We start from the raw sequence: 22,082 nt of genomic DNA on the forward strand, positions 1-22,082 counted from the left end.
TGAAAATGCAGAGCTTAATAGTTGCTTTCAGTTTAAATCACTTAAAATGTGGATGCTTCCAAAGGAAATCTAATAGTGGCATATCAAGTGCTTCACTGTGCTGCCCCTGTCAATCCAGACTAGCCATCGTGCCAGTCTAACAGCTCTATTAGCTTTGCCTTTTCCTCCTTTGAAATATTTTAGCCACTGGGATAACTGTATTTGGTAATAAATTTAAATTACTCATAAATGTGTGCAGTGTAAAAAAACTGTTCTTTAAATAAGTTTATGTTCTTGAGAACTTGGAACATGATATTCTACTACATGCTACAAAGAATTGTTAGTTGGTTGACAGGAACTCAAAAGTGCTTGAAATTTGCATGGAACTAGTTCCGACAATTCCTATATAAATATATATTTAAAACTTCCCATTTCATTGTTTTATGGGCAGGAACATAAAAAGTGAGAGATCAGATCAGGATTTATTCTACATGCTTCACAGACAAGGAATTTGCTATCAAGCAAAAACTAATTCTGGTAATTTAAGAAAATAATTCCACTTACCTGGAATTTGAGGTAAACTTGAGAATGCCAAATTAATGCCTGGTATTAATATATGAATCTGTTACCTTTTCTGTTTAGATTTATCTCAGAATAGGAAAAGCATTTGGTGACAATATCTTATATAGCACTAAGCCTTAATGATCTTAGCTTGAGAATTTATGCTTATGGAAAAGTGCAGATTAGTGAATGTATAAAAGTAAACCAAGAAGGAATCTCTAAAAATTAGAGCTCAGTGCTATTTTTCAGTAAAATTAAAGCCACTTTAGAGGGCACAGGTGTAAGAAGTTTCAGACAGCTTGCATTATAGTTTCATGCAGTAAGAATAAAAAGTAAGCACTAAGGAAGATAATGTCATTTGAAAATTCAAGTGTTCTTATAGCTGTTCAAAACAATGTCTGTGTAATTCAAATGTAACTCTACACAGAGAATATTTGAAGTGTGTGCTGTACTTCCACATGACAGATCTGGTTTTGGGCTGATCTTCATTATTCTTTCAAACAGGTGAAGAAAAACCAAGTGATCAGCTGCTGACTTAGGGGCTAGGTACAGCTCAGCTGAGGTTTCTGTGGCATTACCTTGAGGGATGGCTGTGCTAATGGGGAGGCATCTGTGTGAGAACTTGAGCTCAAGTGGAAACGGGTTACTATGGTACACAGCAACATACACATACCAAATTAAGTAGCAGGAGTCCCCTGTCTATGATCTAGTCTGCAAAGTATGTCATACACATCTCCTGGTTCTTGGCTGCAAGCTGTTGCCATGGCCTGTGGAAGGTTGCTAAGTTGCAGGCTGTTTACACTCATTCTAGACTGCAATTCCTATTTCCCAGAGTTTCTTTATAACTGGATGAAAGTAGTGCTTGTTTCTTTGCAAGGATTATTTGTGTGCCAGGTAAGTGAATTTAGGAAAGCTTGCCAAAGCAGTCAAAATAAAGTTTCTTTCAAATAAGGAGATTTGCAGTGGAAAATTAGGTAAATACATGAAACCAGAAAGATAAGCAGCAGCAATGTGTTGTATTCATGCAGTGATACAGCAATAGATTCATATATGGAAAGAAGATAAGAGAGTAAGATACTCTGTATGCAGTTATATACACTTGAGCACTAAATCTGTTTTATTAGATTTAGCTGGTGATATAACTTCTTATTTTTTGTATGTGGCGGGACTGTTGGGTAGGAAGAAGGGTGCTTTCTGATTTTTTTTTATATTTCTGCTGCCACTTTTAGTAGATCTTAAAAATCATGAGTTGATCTAAAGATAACTTCTGGATTTGTTTTTTGATCCAATTTCAGTCTAAGAAGAAGGCTTTAATTTGTTTTTACTTTTTTAATATAACTGGAAAAATAAATTGATTGGTAGGGTCAGTCACCAGTAAGTTTGATTTCTTTTACTATGAGGAGCATATAATAACCACTGAGAATTGTATACTTAAATGAATAATTGTTTCTGTTCCCTTTTCTGATATAGGGCCATGGCTTGAAGGATAATATCCTTCAATTTTGTTTGCTTAAATTTTTGAAAAACATTAAAGGTTTCCCTTTACTGTTCCAAACAGCTTTTGTTACAAAGCTTTCAATCATTATGCAGTAAAATGGTTCTATTTCTGACTTACCTAAAATATAGTTGGACTTGTCAGCAAGACTTCCATTTTTTAGGCTGTTTATTAAATTCCAGTCAGCTTTGGAGCTAGAAACCTATTGCTTAAGCACATATTGAGAAGGAAGTTCTCTTGTCAAACAGGCTTGGGTTAAAGAACAGTTAAAGTTCCTTTCCCATGGTTGCTTTTTTCACCTTTTTCTCCACATCTAATGCTGGGTGTGACTTCCTGAAATGTTGCTGGTCATACATAAAACAATTCCAATTAAAAGGTCTGCATAATGAAAAGTAAGCAATTAAGTTTTTCTTTAAATGACCCCAGGAGTATAATATACAGGAGCTTTCTATCAATCAGTAATTTGCTGGGGATCCCACGAACACTGAAACCCTGCACAGGTACAGAGGGTGCATTAGACTGGGACACAGTTATTAGGATCTGTGAGCATTGGCTTTTGAAAGGGGAAGGATTATTTAAGTGTCCCCAGAAAAAAGGCAGGCACATTGTTCTACTTAAAAATTAATGTCATATTATAGCACATAAGTTTTGGGTCAGATCGCATTCTCCTAACTAATGAAATAAAGTTTTGCTATTCTATACAGTCACATATTTGTTTTTACACTGTCTTGTTTCTAAACAGCCTGAACACTTCTTTTTTCCCTTAGGTAGACATTTTAATTAGAAACTTGATATAACATTGCTGGTAACAGGCTTACAAAACGAAGCTTACAATGAGTTAATACTGTAATGATTACTGCTACATACTGTATTTCTCTCAAGAAGCTCCATGTACTTTGATCTCCAAGTAAGCCCTTGGCCTCTCTCATCCCTCTGTGCCTGGCAGAAGAGCCATGTTCCTGCTAGGGCTGCCAGAACTCTGGGTTGGATTGGGTCACAGCATCCCAGTGCAAATGCACCACAGATGACAAGGAGCATCCCTCCAAAAACTGTGTGGCTCACTCTGGGCAGGAAAGAAGCCATGTGCAGGACTAGTCTGCAATATTTGTTAATTTCTGGACATTGGTGAGGCTGATAGGACATCCTGGAAGGGCCCTGTGCTGAAATATGTTGGGACTTTTTCCAGCTCCCAAGGCATATGAGGCTGGGGAGGATGCAGAGGGCTTAACTGGATGTTGAAAAAAGAAACCTACCAGATCAATTATTCCTGTATGTATTTCTGTAGTGTTTACTGTAATGTTATTGCATATTTATACTGCCAAGTTGCTTCTAAAAACAACAAACTTTTTTTAAAAAATGCTACACAAACCCCTAAGCAAAAATGGAAACCATCTCCTGTCGTGTCCTATCTATTTTGCAGAATAATTTCCAATGCAGTTCCTGAAATGGCCAGTCCTGACAGAACTTCTGTAGCTTAGTCTGCGTAAAAGGTTGCTTCTAGCAATAAGCAGTTAAAATGGTTCATGCAGTTATCACTGCTCTGACACAGCTCAACACTAAAAATTAGGGCTAGCAGTGCTTATCTAACAAGTTCTTTAATTCTTAGTCTTCTTTCAGTCTTCAGTCTATAAAAGTATTTCTTAGCTGCTGTATTGCCAAATCAGAAGTATTGGTGAGAGTGTTAGTTCATAGTTCTATCAGAATTAATATGAGAGGGACAGTTAGAATTCCATTAGAAGGTCTGGGTCCATAGATTGATTAGTTTAGATTAATCAACATAATCAATTTTCATTTAAAACATGGTCTTAAATTATTTGCACTAGAATAGGGTTTCTTTTATATTTAGCTCAATCTCTTTGAAGAAATACAGGCTGTCTAAATTTTACAGGAATGAACATTTTACCCAAATCACTAATACATCTAAATCAGCTTATCACATAATATAAATGTTTGCCTTTTTACAAACAAGACTGTGTACCACATGCTGCCTTTCTCTTTTCTATAATTAGCAGAAACATTTGGGAATTGCAATAACACTTTCTCTGTATCTTTACAAGAAAGAAAATAACCTAAAAAGGGAAGAAAGGCAAGTCTAGGAAGGAGCACTGCTAATCTAAACATCATCCACAACTTGCAATCAGGGACACTCCCTCCCTTCTCCAACCAGATCTTTCTGTATTTGTGTTTTGTTTTTGTTATTCAAACTCTCTCTCCTCACTACAGATTTCCCTACTTGGAAATATTATCATCTGAGATCACTGTACAGCAGTAACAGATAAAGCTGTTCCAAGCTGCAAACTGGGCTATGGGGTAAAAGTTTGGAATCACTAAAGAACACGTATACTGCAGACACAGGCTACCCCAATGTGGAATTAATAAGTTCAACTGTCATTTTAGTTGTGTTCACATAGATCAGATAACTCTGTGCTCTCTCTATACCTAGTAGACACTTTTCAAATAAGAAAATTGTGAAGAAAAATCTGACTTTGCACTTGGAAAGCTGAATTTTGTACTGCTCTATACTGTCAAACTTCTCAGCTACTGTCTACTAAAATTTCAGCCAGCAATACTTTGCCCAAGTTTTCTTGGGCTGGAACAAATGGTTTAAAACTCTTGGGTTCACAAAAATACCAGGACAATTTTATCCCTGAAAGAGACACTGTAAGAAATTAGAATTCTGCAGAATGTTAGAACTGTGATTCTGCAAAATTTTAGTGCACAGCAAATGAAAATGCCTTTAAATGTGTTTTACATGTCTGCAAATAAAGTCACAGCTCCAATTTCTGGACATGCAGACTTTTCCCTAGAATCCTTTCAGATACAGCCATTAGGCAGAAACCTGAATGAATAACTAATGGTTGGTTGATGTTAAGTTGGTACACAGCCTCAGTGAGTTCTCCTGTGAGATCCCCACCACCTGCACAAATTTTGGATAATAAACCAAATAATTAGCTAGAAATTACATAAGGCTACTAGGTATTGGTACAATTTAGGTGAAATCCACAAAGCGACTGATTCTTGCAGAAACTATGATCTCTCAAGTCCTTTCTTGCACACTAATGCTGTGCAAAAATAAGCTGGCTTTTTTTTTTCATACAATTCTTCCCTTTTTGCCAGTTAGAAACAACTTTAGCAAATGCCTGGGATGGTAGCAGAAACAATAAACTGAAGGCTTTAAAATAAACTTGGCACTAAGCCTCACTGTGTTGCTAGTTCACTGTTCGATTTGAGGTCAGTCGAGGCTTCCACTCAGCAAGTAGCTTCTCGAAGTATACTGAGAGATCCTAAACAGCTGTGAGGGGCACAGATGCACAGCGTTTATTATTACAATGCAGACAGACCACTAAGATGGGAGTTTGTTCCCACAGGAATCAACAACTGACAGTAGTTTTTGTGACAGTTAAAAACAACTTGACTATTAGTGTTTTGCCCTTGTAGCCAAAGCTTTTTAATGGGAACTGTAAGGCTTGCCAAGTTGGAATGAGGACTTACTATAGTGGGGAAAAAAAAAAGGAAATAGTCATGTTTAATTTGTGGTTGTAAAAGATGACTGGATTATAGAGAAAGCTTTTAGGTTTCAGAATAGTGTTGAGGACTGTAGGGGAAGAGCACTGGCCAGGCAGGACTAGAATAACAGGGCATTTTGGCAAAGGAAACTATTGTTAATTCCTTAAGAGGCTTAGGGTGACACTTAAAACTAAATTTAGGGTTATGGCAATGGCTCAGCTGTGGAAGCACTTCAACTCCTTCAATCCCAAACACTAACAGTAAATGGAACTCCTCCCCACCTTCCCTGCCTTTACTCCAGCTGAAATTCCAGTTTAGAAGATGACAAATCATAGACTATGCAAATCTAACAGGGGGAAAAAAACATATATTTGCCTTTGTTTATTGACCTTAAAAACAAACCTTACAGTACCTTTAGCTCCTCAGTTTCAGATCTAATGCTTATAAATTTTATCCTGTCCACAGCCCCCATTCAGCCTGCAATTTCACCAATATAAACTGCTCTTCTGTTCCCACTATACCCAGACATGGGACATCCTAAGCCAGTCTGCATTTCTGTTTTTATCTTAGTCTTGCAGGATCCGTCAGTAGATCCAGGTTTTCAGCCCTTCCTGTTGATCTCTCAACCTAACCCTAATTTGCACTAGGGCTTTTGAGGAAATCACAAGAAATCAAGCTGGCCACTTTCTGTCATCTTTAACCTTAATCTAGCACACAATATTGAGTGGCACAAAATGTATTAAGCCTGATCCTGGAGAAGAAATGGACTGAATTATTTTTAAAGAAACTACTTGGCACATCAGAGTCTACAGAACAATTTTTTATTGTTCCACAAGGCCTATGGGTCTAAGATGAGGACTCAATATTTACAGGCATCAAGCAGTTCAAATTTGTCCAAAGATGGATATTGCTGGTTTCTTTACGCTTGGACTTAGACAACAGCCAGGAACTAAACTGCCAGTCAGATGTCCTATTGGATCCTGCAGTTTTTAAGCTGAGACTGTGACTGGAATGAGCAGAAGCATATGGTTTTATGCAGACAGAATGTGCTGGGGTGGTTTGAGGACTCCTGTCATGCTTGAGCTTTAGGATAAAACTCCAAAGTTGTTACATTCTGTCTCGTCTATAATGTTAAAATGAAGATGTATGGTAAAGAGATAGATATTTGAAAGACAATTATGAGACAGGGTATGGGTAGCTTGACTGTGAGGTTGAGAAAAAAAATTAAAATGTACTGCACTGTTCCACAAAAGCAGCAGTGCTACAGTAAAGCCAGCGGAAATGAAGGACAGCGAGAATTTCATTTGCTTTGGTAATGTCTGGAAAAGATATTCTGGTAGAATATCACCCAAATTCAGTGAGTATCAGTGAAAATTGGCTAAAGCACTCTTAAAAATAAATTTGGCAGCACATACACTTCAGTGTCATCACCCCTGAATAAAGGAAACAAACAGGCAGGACTGAAGCAGGATTTCTTTTGACTCATTGAAAGGCCTTCATCCTGTTCCCAGAACTTGACCTAAATAAAGTTACCACTCTGTTTCTGTCCTTAAAAGCTTCTGAAATGGGTGTATTCAAGCAGGGACCGCCCATTAAATGGTTGGATTGCATCCTCTTCCTCAGTCTTTTTAAGTCCTGAGTATTGCTACACGTAGGAGTTGCCAAATTTTCCCCTTCTGGCTGTAAACAGAACGCGTTCAGCGAACTCCAGATTTCTTTTAAAAGCTTTCTAACCCCCCTCAGCATTTCACATTTCTTTTCTCACCACGACTGGCTGGCTGTCAGCGGGGAAGACATAAACATCATGAACACTAAAGCTTTATTTGCAGCCAGTCCTTGTTTGTAGCTGCAAATATGGCAATTTTCAATGATGTTTTTGCTGCGCTAAATTAAGCCTGGGCTCTTGGGAGTAATTGCAATGGCTTCCTTTAACGCAGCAATAATCCTTGTTAAAGTCACCATACGTGACGCGTAGCCTTTGGCAACCAGGAGAGCCAGCGTTTAGCTGCGGAGAGGATTTTCCCTCCCCGCTTCAGGAGGCGATCGAGGGTCGGCGTTGTTTGAACTCCCAGCCGCTACTGTCGGAGGGGAAGCTCCCTCGGCTACGTGCGGGCGGCAGCCGAGCGCTGGGAACAACCGCACCGAGAACAGCCCCGACCGACGGAGCCGCCGCTCGGGACCCGCAAGGGGCAGGGCCGGTGTCCGGGGCGGTGTCCGGGGCAGGGAAGGGGCAGGGCCGGTGTCCGGGGCAGGGCCGGTGTCCGGGGCAGGGACAGAGACAGGGGCAGGGCCGGTGTCCGGGGCAGGGCCGGTGTCCGGGGCAGTGCCCGGGACAGGGACAGGGGCAGGGCCGGTGTCCGGGGCAGTGCCCGGGGCAGGGACAGGGACAGGGGCAGGCCGGTGTCCGGGGCAGGGCCGGTGTCCGGGGCAGGGCCCGGGCAGGGGCAGGGCCGGTGGCAGGGGCAGGGCTGGTGTCCGGCCCCCAGCCCCGGCGGAAGGGCGGGCCCGAGGCGGCCTCCCAGCGGCAGGCTCTGCTGCGGGCCGTGCCGCAGCGATAGCAGAGCTCCTCGATAAAGCCCGCTCTTTGTGCGGCAGTAAAATGCTGTTCCGCTTCGGCGTGGTGCTGCCCGCCCGGGTGACGGAGGGCGGCGCGGAGCTGCTGGTGGCCGGGTCGCGGCCGGAGCTGGGCGAGTGGGACCCGCGGCGCGCCGTGCCCATGAGGCGGGCGCGGCCGAGCGCCCCGCTGCCCGCCCAGGAGCCCGCTCTGTGGCTGGCGGAGGTGGCGCTGCCGGACGAGGACGCCGCCAGCCCCTTCTGGTACAAGTTCCTGCGGCGGGAGGGCGGCCACTTCCTCTGGGAAGGTAACGGAGGGGACCCCGCGCCGTCCCTCGCATGCCCGGCCGCAAGGACGTGCCGGCCTGCCCGGAGGGGCGGTGCGAGGCTCTCCCGAGGGTTGGCTCTGGCTCTTGCTCTGGCTGCTGCCCGCCCCTGGCGCCGCCGGGGGCTGTCCCGGCCGGGCCGTGCCTGAGCCCGAACTGCCGGTGCTCTGGGGCACGGCGGTGGCCGGAGCTGTGCTTGCAGGTAGAGCCGCCCAGGCTGCCGTGGCGTGACGCGGGTTCTCGCAAACAAAAATGGTTTTTAACCGTGTGATGGAGGCGGGTGAATGCAGAAGGAGGCTGCCATTCTAGGTTGGTAAAAGTTATTTGAAAGAGTTTCATTTTCCTCCCCTTACTTTAGGCATCCATTGTCATGATGTTTTGGGTTTTTTTGTTTGTTTGTTTTTTTGTTGGTTTTTGTTTTTTTTCTTTCCCCAGAAGTAAAGAAATTTGGATCTCCTAGTATGCACTATGGTGTGGGTTATTTTATTTTGCTAGGGTGAAATGTCATGATGGCATTTTCAGGCTCATAAATTTTACTAGTGTGATTTCTTAAAGAAAAACACAGGGTGAAGTTCAATTACAGCTTTTCCAGTCTTCTTGCTATTTCAGTAGTACTTGCAGCGTGGTTTCCTCCTGCTGTGTGTTTTTAAATGTTGAATAATTAGTCAGTTTCTATGTGCTGTTCTAGTACATTGAAGTATCTTAAATACAAGAGAACACTCCTCAGACAATCGTCTGTTGAGTCAAATAAAACTCTAAATATACCTCCTGAGGAATGATCTGACCTAGTGAAAGGAAGACAGCTTGCTTGGTAATTTGTGAGGGCATTTTTTAACTCATAGCATAATAATCCATGTACCAAAATAACACGTTGTAGAGCAGTTGCTCTTCACCCGTTTTAAGAATACATACCACACTTTTGAACTGCCTTTCTGTCATGTAGACTAAAACATGCATGTTGTCATAACTGTTGCATTTGTTTGTTCTTCTTTATGCTAAGAAAAGACTTTGTGTTAATGCTACATTCACAGAAGTTTACATCATAAAGGACTATGTACATCATGCAATAGTAATTGTTTTGTTTAGCAGCTAAAAACAAATAGTATATTCTGCCTGTTTTAACCATGTTTTTCTTTTCCAGAATTGCAGGAAAAGTGAATTTATGGAATAAAAATCTTTACATCTGTCCAAGGAAGCAGAATTGGGTCTCTTTGAAGGTGCCAAGTTGTACATAATATGACAATGATACTGGTATATAAAGCAGTCCCCACCCTGCAATTATAGAAATAATAGTAGAATTAGAAATAATTAGAATTTTATAGAAATAATGGAGAATAACTACAGAGAGTCAGCACTTGTAAGGTTGATGGTTATTTTCTGGTTTGGGAGTAGTGGTAGCTCAAATTACTGTCTGTTCTAGGGAGCACGTTTAGGAAATGTAGTCAGAGTAGTAAACATACTGTGTTTTGGCAGATTTACAGTTTTAGGATTAACCTGGCTGGCATTTTGTTCTTGTCATTGTGAATGCTCAGGAGTTTGAGCTCAGTTTCAGCCTTGCAGGAATGATAGAAAGCAAGTGGGCATATCATCTAAATGCAGAAGAGTTTTTTAATTAGTCATTCATATCAACAATTTTTTCCTCAGTTGATATTTACAGGAAGGCACAAATTTGCTTAAACTTGTAAATTTATTGTTCATGATGTATTACATGAAGAGAGCCTAAGGATGTTTTCTTATCCAATAACTAAGCAATCTTGCAGTTCTTTTTAATCTAATTTGTTTTAATGTTTTTTCGTTTTTTTGGTTTTTTATAACTGTTGATCAATGACAGTTTGGCTGTCATCTGTTTATTATTGTAAAAATCACAACTTGAAAAGACAACTCCCTTCTCAAAGAAAAGATCAGGGTTTTTTTGTGCTAAACAAATGCTGTGCGTTGTCTCTTTAGTATTCTGCATGTTTAGAATTAAAATGGGCTTTGGGAAACACTTAGCACTTGCAGAACATCTGCAATTTTGAAGACATGTTTATGAGGGATAGAGGAAAGTGCAGAATGATACTTGCTCTAAGTTTATGAGTAGAGGCATCCATCTGTAACCAGAGAAACTGTAGTCCATGGATATCAGTCTAGTTATGGATGTCAGATGTTTACATATATGGGATGTTGAAATCATGTGCTGTATTTAAGAAAATTACTTCAGCTTTTTTCTTAAGACATGTATATGTGTGAGAATTCCACTGGCAGTGCATATTGTTTTTAAGATAGTATGATACCTACTGTATCATGTATTTTGAGTACAAATTGCAGCCATTCCAATACAGTGAGAAGACTGAAAGAGAAAAGTGGGGGTAGTTATTTCTGTGAGCTAGAGGAGTCAAAGTCACAGACCAGTGCTCTGTGGCTTTTGGTAGGAAGCTTTCAGGCAAGGCTTGGCCTGTGCAGGATTTGCTGGGTTGCTGCATGTGCCTTGAGGGAACAATCCCCCTCCCTAGGAGGATGAAGTGGGAGATGAGACTCCCCTGTGCTCCTGAAGGATCAGAGACTTGACCCTGCTGTCCCAGGGAGATGTTACTGGTCTGCACCCAGGACCTGTCACTTAAAGCCATTGAGTGTTTCTGGCTCAGGTCACATGAGCTGTGTAGGGTTTCTTCAGGGTTGGTACTTGCTTACCTACTGTGAAAGCTGAAGCCTCCTATCCAGGAGGGTTTGTGATATGCTGAGGTATCTGTGGAAAGAGGTTGGTTGTGCTGAGCTTTAGAATCTGGGAATAGGTTTAGAAAAAAGCCTAAATTAATGTATGTACCTTTTTTACTCCCAGCTGCACCTGTGTCTGTCTGTGTACTTTGTTTTTGATGTTGATTCTTCAGAACTGGACTTCACATCTCTCAGCTTGGAAACTAAAAGTATTTGTGCATACTGTCAAAGCTAAATAAATACAAGATGAAACTTACGCTTGAGTTTGTTTTTGTGAGTTTATGATCAAACACTCATCTGTACCTTTATGCCCTTACTTTCATCTAAATAAACTGTAGGTGCTAATCAAGAAACATGCTGCATAAAAGGACAGGGAATTTACTGGAGGTATGCCCCAAACTGTATTTGGAGATGATGGAATACAGTCAGCTGATATGTTGTATTTCTGGGAAGGGGAAAAATAAATTTTATACAAAACCTACATAAGCTTGTAGAACCTACATAAGCTTGTGTTGTAGTATTGATCCTTTGTTGCCCAGAGAAGCTGTGGATGCCCCTTCCTTGAAGGGTTGAAGGCCAGGTTGGAAGGGGCCTTGAGCAACCTGGTCTACTGAAACTTGTCTCTGCCTGGGGAAGAGGTGGGAAGCTTGGAACTGGATGCTCTTGAAGGCCACTTCCAGCCCAAACCATTCTGCTATTCTGTGATTTTCATGTAACTCTTAATTTGGTGTAGAAGGAGCTTGCTCAAAGCTTGCCAGATACAGTATGACCAGTGAAAGCTCCAAAGCAGGGTCAGCCTATATTCTAGTAATTTGTTCAGGTGAGCAGAGCCTTAATTTTCCAAAAAAACCCCATCTCTAGTTTTGGGAGAAGGAGAGAAAAGGAGGTGTCTTGTTTGCAAAACAAAACAAATGATACAATACAGTGCATTTTGGAAACAAGTACGTTGTTCAGCCTGTGGTATGTTGGCCTTACAACATTTTCAGTTCACGCTTCTGTGAGCCTATTTGTAACAAACCAAAAGATGAGTAAATTTATGGAGTAATAAAGGTTTTCACATCATTGTAATACAATCAGTGAAAATATCAGAAGTAATTTCTAATAATATGTTTCAAAGGTTGAACACCTGATTGATTGAAAACATTGGTGATAATTAAGCACATTAAAATTTCATTTTTAAAGTGTGTTGAAACTTAAAGCAATCTGACTTTTGGCCTCAGCTCTTTGAATAAAAAAGGTGTAACTTCTTAATTAAAAGGAGGGGATTCTTCTAAGGCTTTATGGGAAGGTAAGATCTAGTTGTCATTTGTAGTGGAGAGATTGTAACAGAATGAAAAATGCTTGGGACTAAGCCATAGCAGGATATGCAAAATAAAAATTCTTTTGAGGCCATTCTAGAAGTACAGTTGGATACAATGTTTCTGTAACTGAGATCCATGGTTTCTTTTCTTTTTTTTTCCTCCAAAAGCAATTCCATTATTAAAAGAAACAAACAAAACGAAGCCCAACAAAAAAACCCCAGTGAACCCTGAAGAGTTACATTTCTTCATGGCTCTTTTAGTGCAGATGTTTCATGTGGTGCTCTTCCCACTGGGTGGTGCCATATTCCCTGTGTATAGCCAGCGGCTGCCCAGCGTCTTGCGGCTACTTGCATGTTGCATTAGTATTTAGTGTAATTGTTCTGCTTTTGAAAATAATCCCAAATTTTACTTATTTTCCCAATCCCAGTTCTGAAGTAGGTGGTGACTAGAAATGGACATAAAGCACAAGCTATGTGATAGTTGAATAATTGTGCATCATAGGCATTTTATTCCTGCAAGGCTGTTGCTTTCTGGACCGTGCTAGATACCTTAGCACCTTTCAGATGTGACAAAACTTAACGAGTGGATAACTTTGAATTCTTCAACCCAATACTTCCTTAAGGAATGGAGGAAAACTTTGGTTACAAAGTGCAGTAACTCCTTGTGTTTTGTTCTTCAACCCCCTCAAGACTTAAACATAGCATGCATTTTTGTATAATTAAATGGCATCAAGATTCTCATTACTTTCTGTCTGCTTATCAGCATTAACCAGCTTATACTGGGCAGACAACCAGACATCAGTAAAACAACGCAGAGTGGCCAATATGAAACTGCAAAATTACAAGAATAAAAATAAATACATCTGCTTGCGAATACATACTCTCTGGTTTGGCAGGCATGTATATTTTCCTACCCACAGAGATAATCAGGGTCCAGTTCTGATTTCTGTGAGAGTCTAATTAAAGCCTTTGCGGTTATAATAGCAAATTTACAATAAATGCATTGTTCATGCAAATCCTGTATTTACCATTTTTCCTGTCCCTCACTTCCAAGTGGTGGTAGCATGCAGTAGGGCTCAGCAACTTATTTTGAATGGCAAGAATGGGAAGTGATAAGTAACTGGGATGATCTTTCGTTTAAAGTATTGCTGTGGTTGCTATTTTGATGCAGCTCATTTCCTGCCTATGCTTCTGGTATGACAGAAAGTAGCAATCAGTAGTAGACAGTACAGTAAACAGTGTCAAAGCAAATGGGAAGATAGTATTAGATTATACATTTTGTTGCTATCAGCCATTATTCTCTCATCTGTATTTCCTGTAGTGCTATTTCTACCATCTGTCAGAAAAGAAACTGTCTTATACATGAGAAAGATTTGCTTTTAGTTGCTTTTCTCTGACTTCATTATTAAGTCTGGCATTTGGTTAAAATCTCTTACTACAATAGAAGTTCCCACTGAAAAACACCTGGGTCTGAGCAGAACTACAGAGAGAAAGAAAACATATTTTTGACAGTTGCCTTTGAAAATTCTGATTTTCGTATATCTGATGAAAAAAAGAAAAAGAAAGAAAAACCTTGGTGATGAATAGCATTAAGTGTTGAGAATGGCTTTCTTATAAACCATTTAGTTTTAATTCAGGCATAATTTCAAAATGGAATTCCATCAAATAATTTTCTTAGGATAAATAAATAGACTAAAAAGTCTTAAATTCAGCCTGGATTTTAATAGAATTAGAACTTGTTTCCATGGTTTTATATAGCAGCTCTACCAAAAGGGAAATTGAAAAGTCTGCTTTAAGTCTGATAGAATATAAACATGTGATGCATGGTGCACCTGGTTTTCTTCTTTTTGGGTATCCCTTCTTGGCTTGCAAATGCAAGGAAACATTTCTGAAAATCAGACCAGTTAAGAAGGAGTTACTTAACTAGGTGTGACAAATTAACAATTTTGTCTTACATTAATACTAGGTATTTAAATAATACAATAAATTCATCTGCCACTTACAGAATCTAAGGGGAAGATGGTTTGCTGACAGCAGAAAAAAATAGCATTAAAAATCAAAGTATGCTTTTCTTAGGCATAAGGGTAAGGCTTCGTACATGGCATACAGAACTGGAGATACTTGTCAGAGCTGTTAAAACAAAGGGCTGCTGCTGAGGGCTTTGCTGAGACTTGAGGAAGGTGGGACTCCAGAGCCTGTGGCCGACTTCAACTCTCAAAAACTTGACCTCGCTCAGTTTCAATGAGGGGAACCGCCCCCACCTCTGGTTTTTAACAATCAATAGCAATTCAGTCTTGGCAAGATTGAGACAGATCCTATTTCAAAACATCAGAGATTGAATTTTGTTCACAGGCAGCAGGGAGACTTTTGTGACAGAATCTGGTGTGAAGGGTAAGTAAATTTGAATATTGTGAGTGTACTGAAGGAAGTTCAGTTTGAGTGATGTGTGATAACAAGACTGCAGTAGCACATTCAGATAACTGAAACTTGTATCCAAAATACAATTTGAGACTTTTCTTCATTGTAATTTTGGTATAAAAGGTAAGGAAGCTAGAAAAACTTATTTTTTTAAATGCTTTATTTTTGAGATTTTTTTAAAAAATGTTTTCTTTACTTTCTGTTCTACTACTATTTTTTTTATAAAAGTCTTTTATTCCTTGACGCCTCCCTGTTTATCTGCCCCCAGAGTGCTTATAATATTAAACTCTTCCAGGCGAATTTCTAAGCATGAACTTAAGATACTCATTTACCTTGTTAAAGGACCTAATTTGATACAAATGGAATTACTTAAAGTATTTAGACCTAGTTAAAATTTTGAATTGACACTGAAAGTGTGCTGGTTCATGCAAAACTTACGACAAAGATTATAGGAGTTAGTCTGTCCTCTGACTGATTTGTAAGTAGGTGATCTCAAAATTGCCTGGCTGCTTGTCGTTTGGGTTGGTTAGTTAGTTAATATGTTTCTCTAAGGTTATCTAGGTAGCCCTGTGGTTTTTAAAGAGGTAGCAGTGAACTGAGAAACACCCTTACCTTACTTGGGTTTGGAGGTTTGGAAGTTGCATATCTGTGTTTTAGGGTCAGGCTAAGGCAGGGATGCGATACACAGTACCTTTATGGCTGCAGTTGTGCCCTGTAGTTCCTGCATACCTTCCCTTACATAACACAGAATAGAAAAAATTTAATCTTGGAGCAAGGTGTGCAACAAGCTGGTAAATGGGAGAGCAGTGGCTGAGCAGAGATTTGCAGCAAAGAGCTCTGCAGAGACGGTGGGAGAGGCAATCTCATCTTTTTCATTTATTGATGTGTTTTTTGTTCACCACTCTTTAATGGTGATAAGAAATTTCATTGACCCATATTTTGTTTATCTTTTAAGATCAAGCTGGTAATTTCTCCACTCTGTGCAATCTGTGTGCAGTTCTTTTCTGTGTCAAGATGGGTCTGTGCTGTTGGCAGACTGTTGAATTATACTTCTTTCATGCCTGCAGTACAGCTGTAATAAAATAGTAACTGCAGGCTTTTGTGTTTGATGGTTGTGGCTCATTAGATTGAATTTCAGAACATCCTCTTCTAGTCTCTGCTTACCTTTTTTCAGTCCTAGATCTTTGCACATCTTGTGTCACTTCCTATACCTGCTTCTGGTTTTCACAGAATCACAGAATTAATCAGGTTGCAAAGGACCACAGTGGGTTGTCTGGCCCAACTTCCCTGCCCAAGGAAGATCAAAACCAAAGTTTTCCTTTGCTTCATTCAGGTCTCCTCCTTTTACCAGTGCCATTTATCAGTTATATGGAGATCGTTGGTTTTATTCTTTTGTTTAGTTATTTGTACTGCCACATCTTATGCTCCTTTGATCATCCTTCATATGCATTAAACAAGGAGCCATAAACTGCAGTCCTGCTGATTTTCAAGCACCCCTCTCTGAGGCTTGAGCTGTAAGTGGGGCTACTTGGTTGCTTTGCTCTCTGGCAATTCCCTATGTCAGTGGATTCTGCACAAAACCATCTGCAGTACAGATCAACCAGTGCAAAAGCAATTAAAAACTTTATAATTTAATGCCTAGAAACTTATTTTAATCTTTCTCTTTCAGATGAGCACTTTTGCTGTGAAGACTCACAAAGATGGGTTTTAAATTAAAAAAAATGGACCTTATTAAAGGAAATAAAATGCTATCCTAGAAGTTAAACTAGGACCTGTATATTCTAATAAACTCTACCAAAATGCTTTTCTTCTTTAATTAGGAAAGCCAACATGATCAATTAATGGGAAGATCAGTACTATTCAAATATTTAACTTACCTCTTTTTATGGTTGAATTTTACATGTTTTCAGATGACTGTGTATTTATCATTGCTTCCCAATGATAAATAATTAAACCTGTGTTTTTCCACTTGTAATACGAATAAAAACAAGATGAAGAAAAATACTGATGTAGAAATGGGTTTAGCTGTAAAACCATGTGTTTGCTGTTGTGTGAGCCCTTTCTCAAAGGACATTTCTGTTTCTTTTCCTTTTTTTCAAAGATGAATGGAACATTTGATGTTCTAGGCCTTACTATTGTCCCTAGAAACAGAAAAGTTGAAATAGTATAAAAATTGCGTTGTTGTCTTATGGCATCCAAAATACGGTGAAATTCCTGAGACAGATTGTGCTAGCAGAAACATGATGTGGACTGAGAAAATAATTTTTTCTCATTTTGAAACTTCCTTGTTAAATGCATATTGAAGCAAACTCTGGTGAGAAGCACTTGTGTAATCATGTGGATATTACCTGCGTAGTGAAACCTGATCTTTTTTGGTAATTGCAGATTTCCATAATTCCCTTAAGAAGTCTTTCTGAAGACAGTCCACTTTGATCATACTGTTCCCCCAATTAGTATTTATTGAAGATGGCAGCAGTCTTTCCTTCCTGTATGAAGCTAAATCACGTGTGAATATATATGTATATGTTGAAAATATGTTGATATACATTCTGTTGCACAGATGTCTTACTTCAGTAGGAAAGTTGTTTAATTCATAGATCAGTATCTAACATAAGGAGTAGTAAAGAACTAGGCATTTCCCATGAAATCTGATATGAATGCAAGCTGCTACTGTTTACCTGATTATTAAAGGCAAATCAGAACCATACCTTTTGAGATTCAGGTTTGTCTGTAGGCCACAGTGGGAAGGCTGAGGCTCAGTGGTGCACAAAAATCAACTGTGATAAATATTTATTACAGTAGAAAGTGTTTCAGAATGAGATTTGACCAAACCTGTTTGAGGGAACAAATAAAATAAACATCTCGTGGCAACTTACTCTTGGCCCCTGTTTCCATATGTGGTTTTAGGCTATTTAGGGGAATTAATGATGGTGAAGGTGGTAAGGTTACAAGGCAAGGAGGTTGCAGCACTTAAAAAGGCAGGGAGGAGGAAGGTCATAGAGAAGGAAGGAAAGCAAAAAAGGGACAAGAATTAAAGCTGGAGAAGGAGAAGGATGATGAACTGTAAAACTGGCAGGTGGCAGAAGTGCATTCACCTCAAGCAGCAGCAATTGGAAATGGGGCAGTAAGAAGCACATGGTGGGTACCTGTGTACAAGGAAACACAGGGCTGGGAGTAGCAAAAAAGCCATGGTTCAAAACTGCCAGGGCACAGTGAGGGCTGGCAGCTCCCTGGGGACTGCAGGGACACCCCATGGGACTGGCAGTCAGGAGCAGGCAGCCAGGAGAATGAGGGCAGCCCCAGCCCTGAGCATCAGGCATCTCCCTGGGGACAGGCTGAGGCTGGGGCAGGACATGGGCCTGTGGGCGTGTGGGGGTCAGGATCAGACACAGCCTTGAGATGGCAGGACATGGCCACAGTGATGTGCATGGCTACAAACAGTTGTTGGAGACTAGAATGGGGAAGGCAAGGTGTGCTGTTTGTGGCTGCATGCATGAAGTCATTAATTAAATGTCATAAGCATCCATAAATTTTGTTACACTGTTGTATTTGTTGATGTATGCTGTTGTCTTCTTGTATTGGTTAAAAGTGGTAAGAATATATAAACAATCAGAAATGTGAAATAAAAATTTAGTGGTGAGATTTGTAGCTTCTGAAACTTGACTGATCTTGCTTACCTTATTTATAATCAAAATAATCAAAAACTATGTGATGCATGATTGCTCAGCAATGTGAAAGAGAAAATAGTTTTCCGCCTCATATTTTATTTTTCATTTTGGTAAATAATAATATTTCACAATTATGATAAAATGGCCTGCATGTCATCTGGAAATAAGGAGATGGTTTGAGCTTTCCTCTTAAATGTTATTCTTACTCTCTAATCATTGTATTAATACATCTCCCAAAATGCTGTTGCTCTAGCAAATTTCCCTAACTGTAGTGATTGAAAATTGGTCATGCATTTACGTGCAATGGGAAATTGAAGATATTCCTTTGGGCATAATTTTTCTCAGAAATGTTTTAACATCATTAATAATGTATAAGTGTAACAGGCTTAAGCAAGCCATAGACTAAGTCACTTCTGATCTGCACGATAATTATTCCTACATGGCAATTAGTATTACAATAAGTATGTAAAGATGGTGCTGGGGGGAGAATGTACATGTACTGTATTTTTGGAGGCTAGATAACCTTTGATTGATGATGCGACCCATTTCAATTCAAGTTGCTTACTCTGGTAAGCAACTGGGATTAAAAACATGTTTTCTGACTAAAGCTCACACTATTGCTGTAGAAGAAGAAGAGGTAATAAATATTGGTGGAAAATCATAAGAAAAAAAAATCTTGCTTTAAACTAGGCGTTTAAGGTAGTTGTGGTCATTCACCACTGCAATTGTGACTCATGGGTCACTTTGCGCAGCTTCTACTAGGTATGAACAGACTCTCGAAGTAAGACATGCATTTGAAGATAACAGAGTGAGTGTCTATTGGTCCACAAACATAAAAGACAGAGAAGGTTTAATGAACTCCTTGGCTAGATATCCAAATGTGTCTGGTCTGCAACAGGAATCTGATGAGTCTTTGCTGGCCACGCAGCTGTGAATGAGGTGGAAGAGGAAATCTTTCCCCCTTTAAACAAGTCTGCCTTGTTTCTACATTGCTGTTTCTACATTGCTGCCACCTTCTTTGGGCTTTGATGCCTTTCCACCTTGATATTTTTCCTCTTGAATCCTTAAGCTGGTAACAAATCCTGTGTCACCAGTCCTACCTTTTTTGGTGGTTTTTCCTTTCTGAGCATGCATGGCTGTCCTCTGAACTTTCTCTGAGGTCTTTCCCATATCTGCGCAACTTTCTTAGAAGTCAGCCTGAACCAAGGTCAGGCTGCCATGGCATGTGTGAGACACAGCAAGATTGATACCCTTGGGAGAGGTCACTGAGCAAGAGTATTAAACACTGAGGTCACATACTGTGAGACATCAAATGAGGAACTTAAATGAAATTAATTATTCTTACATTGTAAGTGATTTAGGAGTTTTTAATATTGTGGGGGTTTTAAAATAACCAATAAATTAAAATATATTTTTAAAATAATCTACAAAATTTTATTTTAATGCTAAATATTTGCTTTGTTGCAGTGCTTCTGTTGCCACTACTTCAGTTGCTAATAATGCAGTTTGAAGAAGCAGGAAATGCCACTCCTGGCCTTGAATGCTCAGTTCAAGTCTCCCTACAGTTCTGGGTTTTTTTGAAGATTATCCAGACACACAACCTGCACCTGTCCTTTCTTCTGTTCTAGGCAGTGGGCCCCATCATGATCGAAGTTGTGTTTACAACCAGAGCAACATAGTAGATGGAGTTTACTGCCTCCCAATAGCACACTGGATTGAAGTCTCTGGACATACTGATGAGATGAAACACACAACCGATTTCTATTTCAATATTGCAGGACATCAAGCTATCCATTACTCCAGGTAAAAGAAATGTGCAGATCTTGGCTGGTGTCAAATGTTACAGAAACAAAAAATCTGAACTGGCATATCTGAAAACTGCATTTGAAGTAAGGAGTGTTTGTATGTATGTAACAGTAAACTTTAACAAAGATTCATCATGTCTTTGCAATTAAATGTCAGTTTAGCAGATCCTAAATTCAAGGATACCTGTACCCTGTATGTGTCTGTTACATTGCATCACATCTGAAAAAGTTTTGTGCCAATTTCTGGATAATCAGTTTCAAATGCTTGTCTATATACATGTGTAAAATTGCATGTATCTTATGTGTTTGGTTTGGGATATTTTTACTGAAGAACTTGTCCTGAGAAACAAAAATAATATAATCCAGCACTAGAGTTTACTGGTGACATGTTGTCACTCTTGTGTGGCAGCCACTGCAATTAATGACAGCAACTTTTGATGACATCTGCTTCTGGGCATGTATTTAACAAAATATTAAAACTTAGACAAACCTTAAAATGTTTGTATTCCATAGTGCTCACTTGAGTCCACTGTCCCACTGGTGAAGCATCCTGCTTGCATAAGGAGACAGTAAAGGTTGAGGAGGGCACCCAGCCTTTAGGGCTGCAGATGAAGCACAGGCTGTATTTGGAGCAACAGGGTGAGCACTGGATGTTAGCAAAGTGCACTGAGGAATTTGGGACCCTATGTAGCTTTTTTCCCTATCTCCAGCCAATTGATACAGCAGGAGTTTTGATAATAGTTGTGTGAATGCTGGCAGTCCTAATATGCCACATGCATTACAGAACAGTTAGTTATCCCAAAGGGATGTGTATTCTTTTTTTTAAGAAATCAAACCACCTTGTACTTTCATTAGGCCGTAGCATTGTTTTGTGTGAATTTCTCCAGACCACTTCAACAGCTACACCAACCTCACCATGGTGTCTCCTCTTTGTGCTCTTTATCTCCACCCTCTCACAGAGTAGGAAGGAGAATTGTCTTTTCCTCATTAGACTTACAGTGTAAGAGGGAAAGATTTCTTCCCCTTGGTATCTTTTGGAATAGAAGGGATTCATAAACACTGTCAGGCACATGTAGGTATTAGAGGGACCTTTTCCCTGAGACCCCCTCAAGTTATATAGAATGCCTGATAGTCTAAAGTGTTATGTGGATCTTAAACATCTGTTTCCAACATCCTATCAGAGTAAAGAACTTGTTTATTCCAAAGCACAGACTTGTCAATCCCAAGTAATCTTTGCTTGGCAGAGACATTTCTTGAGAAAGAAGAACAGCTGTCAGAAAGTGAATATCTAAGTACCAAAGGCTAACTTATCTTCCTTTCCAGAGGCAGCAGTGATCCATTTAATGCTGCCTTATCTACATGACTATGTGTTTCAAAGATTAGGTAAAGAGCTGCAGATTCTGCTAGAGGATATCTGAAGAAAATTTTCTGGGCTGTGTAGTCTTTTGCAGATGAAGGTCTTCTCCTTCATTCCCTTCTCTCACACACATACCTTCATTGAAAGGCAACCTTATATGTACATCTTAGTAACTCTTATCTCATTTCTTTGAGCTATATTAAGCAAGCGTACTCTGTAAAGTCCTGTCACATAATTATTTCTAATACTTTGAAGATATGCAGCCTTAAATGTTTTTTTAATTACTAACAGTTGGGGGCAGATTCACCATTCTGCTGGTTATAACAAAGCAGCCCAAAAATAAAAATCTATTTTAGATTTTTTTGTTGTTGTTGGCAGAGCAGCTGAAGTGAGTTGATGAAAATGCCTTTATTTTGCAA

The 22,082-nt window shown here is 39.7% G+C and overlaps 1 protein-coding gene and 1 long non-coding RNA gene across 5 annotated transcripts in view; both read left to right on the top strand.

The window, feature by feature from the left end:
* The first annotated feature begins 8,077 nt into the window (after positions 1–8,077).
* The window catches only part of EPM2A (EPM2A glucan phosphatase, laforin), a 35,053-nt gene continuing 21,048 nt past the window's right edge, over positions 8,078–22,082 (top strand). Inside the window, exons 1-2 of one of the 4 annotated variants that reach the window (XM_036380393.1) lie at positions 8,078–8,403; positions 20,130–20,304. In XM_036380393.1, coding sequence (XP_036236286.1) covers positions 8,142–8,403; positions 20,130–20,304 — 437 coding nt within the window. In that variant the 5' untranslated portion in view covers positions 8,078–8,141. The other 3 variants (XM_036380389.1, XM_036380390.1, XM_036380391.1) reach the window with 3 other exon arrangements.
* Positions 8,757–11,371, top strand: LOC129046638 (uncharacterized). The gene is made up of 2 exons (XR_008508274.1): positions 8,757–9,672; positions 11,240–11,371. It is a non-coding gene; the product is annotated as an uncharacterized LOC129046638 (long non-coding RNA).

The sequence above is a fragment of the Molothrus ater genome, chromosome 3 (assembly GCF_012460135.2).
Source record: "Molothrus ater isolate BHLD 08-10-18 breed brown headed cowbird chromosome 3, BPBGC_Mater_1.1, whole genome shotgun sequence".
NCBI lineage: Eukaryota > Metazoa > Chordata > Aves > Passeriformes > Icteridae > Molothrus > Molothrus ater.